The 5,385-nt window shown below is 35.3% G+C and overlaps 1 protein-coding gene across 1 annotated transcript in view; it reads left to right on the forward strand.

Annotated features, from left to right (window-relative positions):
* SACS (sacsin molecular chaperone) overlaps nucleotides 1-4,444 on the forward strand; it is a 59,231-nt gene extending 54,787 nt beyond the window's left edge. The window contains 1 exon segment of the mRNA XM_006039436.3: nucleotides 1-4,444. This exon segment is cut by the window's left edge and continues 30 nt beyond it. Coding sequence (XP_006039498.1) covers nucleotides 1-2,730 — 2,730 coding nt within the window. The 3' untranslated portion in view covers nucleotides 2,731-4,444.
* The last annotated feature ends 941 nt before the right edge of the window (nucleotides 4,445-5,385 follow it).

The following is a 5,385-nucleotide window of genomic DNA, read 5'->3' on the forward strand; positions in this document are numbered from 1 at the left end:
CAGGAAGTTAATGGGACACTCCCCCTTATAAAATTCAGTGGAGCACAGGTAAACCCTAAATTCAAACAAACAGATGTGTTACAATTGCTGTGGACCTCATGTCCTATTCTGCCTGAGAAAGCAACACCTCTAAGTATTAAAGAACAAGAAGGAAGTAGTTTTGGCCCACAAGAACAGCTTGAGCAAGTTTTAACTATGCTAAATGTTAACTTGGATCCACCTGTGGACAAAGTTATCAATAACTGCAGAAATATATGTAATATAACTACTTTGGATGAGGAAATGGTAAAAACTAGGGCCAAAGTCCTACGGAGTATTTATGAATTTCTCAGTACAGAGAAGAGGGAATTCCGCTTTCAGCTTCGAGGGGTTGCTTTTGTGATGGTAGAGGAAGGTTGGAAGCTTCTGAAACCTGAGGAAGTAGTAATAAATCTCGAATATGAATCTGATTTTAAACCCTACCTTTACAAACTTCCTTTAGAACTGGGTACCTTTCACCAGTTATTTAAACACTTGGGTACTGAAGATGTTATTTCAACCAAGCAGTATGTTGAAGTTTTAAGTCGCATATTCAAGAACTCTGAAGGAAAGCAACTGGATCCTAATGAAATGCGCACAGTTAAGAGAGTTGTTTCTGGCCTGTTTAAAAGTCTTCAAAATGATTCTGTTAAGGTTAGAAATGACCTTGAGAATATGAGAGATCTGATCCTTTACCTTCCCAGTCAAGATGGTAGGTTGGTAAAGTCAAGCATCTTAGTTTTTGATGATGCCCCACATTACAAAAGTAGAATCCAAGGTAATATTGGCGTACAGATGCTTGTTGATCTTAGCCAGTGTTACTTGGGGAAAGATCATGGTTTTCATACCAAGTTGATAATGCTGTTCCCTCAGAAACTGAGGCCTCGTCTGTTGAGCAGTATTCTTGAAGAACAGTTAGATGAAGAATGTCCCAAAATTTGTCAGTTTGGAGCACTGTGTTCGCTGCAAGGCAGATTGCAATTATTATTATCTTCTGAACAGTTCATTACAGGACTTATTAGAATTATGAAGCATGAAAATGATAATGCTTTCCTAGCCAATGAAGAAAAAGCAGTAAGACTGTGCAAAGCCTTACGAGAAGGTTTGAAAGTGTCTTGTTTTGAGAAGCTTCAAACAACGTTAAGAGTGAAGGGTTTTGCTCCTATTCCCCACAGTAGAAGTGAAACATTTGCTTTTTTAAAGAGATATGGGAATGCAGTAATACTCCTTTATATACAGCACTCTGACAGCAAAGACATAAATTTCCTTCTGGCATTAGCAATGACCCTGAAATCTGCAACGGACAATCTGATTTCTGATACCTCATATTTAATTGCTATGTTAGGTTGTAATGATATTTACAGAATTAGTGAAAAGCTTGATAGTTTAGGAGTGAAGTATGACTCCTCAGAGCCATCAAAACTCGAGCTACCTATGCCTGGCACTCCTATACCAGCAGAAATTCACTATACTCTCCTTATGGATCCAATGAATGTTTTTTATCCAGGAGAATATGTTGGTTACCTTGTTGATGCTGAGGGTGGTGATATATATGGATCATATCAACCAACATATACATATGCAATCATTGTGCAAGAAGTGGAACGGGAAGATAATGAAAATTCCAGTTTTTTGGGAAAGATATATCAGATTGATATTGGATATAGTGAGTATAAGATAGTGAGCTCTCTTGACTTATACAAGTTCTCAAGACCTGATGAAAGTTCCCAAAGTAGAGACAGTGCGCCTTCTACCCCAACTAGTCCTACCGAATTTCCAGCACATGGACCCAGGACAATTCCTCCTCTCTTCTCCGGTAGAGAGAGCCACAAAACAGCATCTTCAAAACATCACTCGCCTAAAAAGATGAAGGCAAATTCTTTGCCAGAAATATTAAGAGAAGTAACATCAGTGATTGAACAGGCTTGGAAACTTCCAGAATCTGAACGGAAAAAGATTATTAGAAGACTGTATCTTAAGTGGCATCCAGACAAAAATGCAGAGAACCTTGATATAGCCAATGAAGTTTTCAAACATTTACAGAATGAGATTAACAGACTAGAAAAACAGGCTTTTATAGACCAAAATACAGACAGAGCATCAAGACGAACCTTTTCATCCTCAGCTTCTCGATTCCAGTCGGACAAATTTTCATTTCAAAGGTTTTATACTTCATGGAATCAAGAAGCAACAAGCCATAAATCTGAGAGGCAACAGTGTAAAGAAAAGTGCCCATCTTCAACAGGGCCATCATACTCTCAACGATTCTTTGTACCACCTACATTCAGATCCGTTGGTAATCCTGTGGAGGCACGTAGATGGCTTAGGCAAGCTCGAGCAAACTTCTCAGCTGCAAGAAATGACCTTCATAAAAATGCTAATGAATGGGTGTGCTTCAAATGCTATCTCTCCACTAAGCTAGCTTTGATTGCGGCTGATTATGCTGTAAGGGGTAAGTCAGATAAAGATGTAAAACCAACTGCTCTTGCACAAAAAATAGAGGAATATAGCCAACAACTTGAGGGACTTACAAATGATGTTCAGACACTGGAAGCTTATGGAGTAGATAGCTTAAAAACTAGATATCCTGACTTGCTTCCCTTTCCACAGATTCCAAATGATAGGTTCACTTCTGAAGTTGCCATGAGAGTGATGGAGTGTACTGCCTGCATCATAATAAAACTTGAAAACTTTATACAACAAAAAGTATGAGAGACTGAAGAGGTTAGGAAAGTGCACTCTTAAGAACTAAATGTTTAATATAATGGGATACAAATGTCATTTACTTGTGCAACTTACTGTACTTCCAAGAGGTTACACATTACCAAGCAGCTTAAAAATACAATGCACATATTTGGATGGTACTGAAGTATTTAAAGTGAAACTAAATTAATCAAACTTTATTTTCTTGAGCCTGCTGTATGAGCAAACTGTAAAAACATGAATATTTTAAATTTTTGCAGGGAGATCGTGCTGCAAAAAATAGCTCTGTGTACAGTACAAGTGGTTAAAATCACACAAGATTGTGAACTGCACTTTATATAACCAAAGCTTAGCAGTATGCTAGATGAAGCCTGTATAATAAACTCCTTGTTAGATTTTATTTCATTTATTATGTTTCCAAGAAGTGATGTCATTTTTCAATGTATTAATCAAAGACTGGACATATTATTAAATGGGAGGGGAAAACTTTGGAGAAGAATGACTCTAGAGCATTACTTGATTCTTTTGTGTTCTGTGGACATTCATGTCATCCATATTAATACTCGTATCAGCTGGATCTGATTATAAATTTGCTGCAGTATTACACCCTGGACATTTAGAGGATAATGCAGTACCTTTCAAATGGTACAGTATTTTAATCCTCAGTAATATTACTTGACTTAACATACAACTTCATGTAGTGCATTGAGTGCATTTACTTAATTATAAAATAGTCTGAAATACTTAGATATTTAATTTACATTTTTGTTTAAGAGCCTGCCATTTTTTATTTAATGAAGCCTGCATGTGGATAAACTAGAATTGGTGACCATCAATGTACAGTGTTTTATGAAGGGTTTTTGAAAACTGCACACCAAAACTCACTTCTAAAATGTTTCAATGCTTGAGTTTCATGTTTCTCTGTGCATACGTGTGTGTGTATATTTTTCACAAATATTGGAAATGGTACAACTTGGTAATCCATTTTTTTTGGTGTACAGTGGGCAGTATTTTGTTACATGTCAAAAGGTGCTGCAATGTAATGCTTTTTTTATTTTGTCTCTCTCTAAGACACTAGGGATGTCTGATTTTTAGTTCCCACCCTTTCTTTTATAAATTGTAAAATGTTTTATAATGTCAAGTAATGTAGTCAATATTAGTTATTTGTAAAGAATTACAAAAACTTGTAAATGGAATTTTTTTTTTGCTGAATTTGCTACGTTAACATAAACACTCATTATTTCCTGGTGACATAATTGACATAATTGTCATAACTGTTTACTTGATAGCTATAATTTCACTTACAGAATGTAAAAGAAAATTAACAACAGTAGTATCTTATAGGGAGATACGGTTCTGACAGTGCTGTAATCCAAAAGAAAAAAATGTTGACAAAGGCTTTTTTTACTTTCATGCGGATATTCAAGGGCTTGCTCTCTTCAGAAAAATGTCACAAGTAATTATTGGTTATGGGAAGAAGTGTTGCTATTTGGAAAGCTGTATTGCTTCTGTTTGTGAGGCCATGTGATCGTTTCTGCTATTATATTAAGTGCCATAATTTTAATAAAGAAAAATACAAACATCAGTCTGACTGGTCTTCAGTTTATAAATTAGAAAAGTTCATTTGAAACAACTGTGCAGATTAAATAATAGATCAGCCTAGTTTGTGTAGGCTGACTTATTCTCATATGTAATAATGCCTTTTTCCTTTGTGCATTTGTCACCTGCTAACACTTTTTTAAAGCAAACCATGTTTATTTTTCTAAGTGTTAGTAACAGTGACTGGATAAGACTGAAGTCTCAGTGTACTCATCAGATAAATAAATTAGCTTATTCTCAATACTTTTTGAACTAATGTTGTGGATCAAGTAGCTTGGGGTTTTATAGTTAGGTTAAAAAATATTCAGCATGGCAAGATAAACACTTCACTAAAATTACTATTGACATGAGGCAATTTAAAAATGTTTTATTAAAAGTGCTTTTCAGTCTAAATTATTGTAAATACCAAATATAGCAGAATACAATTCCAAACTTGGCAGAACAGTGTAAAGGAATTACCATGATGATAGCAGTTCTGTTTCTAGATGAGCCTTTTGTGGGGCGGCAGAGGATCTTTTCAATTATTATGTGCATATTTTCTATATATTTTATTAATGAATGTGTTGGTTCATCAATAATGATATGATGGATCTTTTAATACAGATTTGCAGCACAATATTGTATTATCTTTGTTTCTTGTGTATTTTTACATACTACTGACATACCAATAGTTTATAACAGGAAAGCAGCCCTTGCTTCTAGTGGCTTACAAGCTAATTTAAACGTTAGACATTGAATTAAGACAAACAACCTGAATATACATCCAATTTTTACATGTGGTTTCTTTCACCCTTCATCTTGGGGTGTACCAAGTCATGCTGAGGTATCTGACCTCATCATAAGTGGTTATGGCAGGGATAGTACCAAGTGTGAGTTTTAGTTGAAGGTCTGTAATTACCTCTTTGCTTGCTCATTCCATATATTCTAATTAACTAGGCTTCATAAATACTAAAAACATTGGGCTAGTGTACTGACTGTGTACTGAATCTAGAAGAGAAACCGATCTCACATTTTAAATTTTTAGTTGCTGAAAAATGTGTTAGTTCACACTCTTGCTCTTCGTTA

This window comes from Alligator sinensis, unplaced genomic scaffold (assembly GCF_000455745.1).
Source record: "Alligator sinensis unplaced genomic scaffold, ASM45574v1 scaffold777_1, whole genome shotgun sequence".
Taxonomy (NCBI): Eukaryota; Metazoa; Chordata; order Crocodylia; family Alligatoridae; genus Alligator; species Alligator sinensis.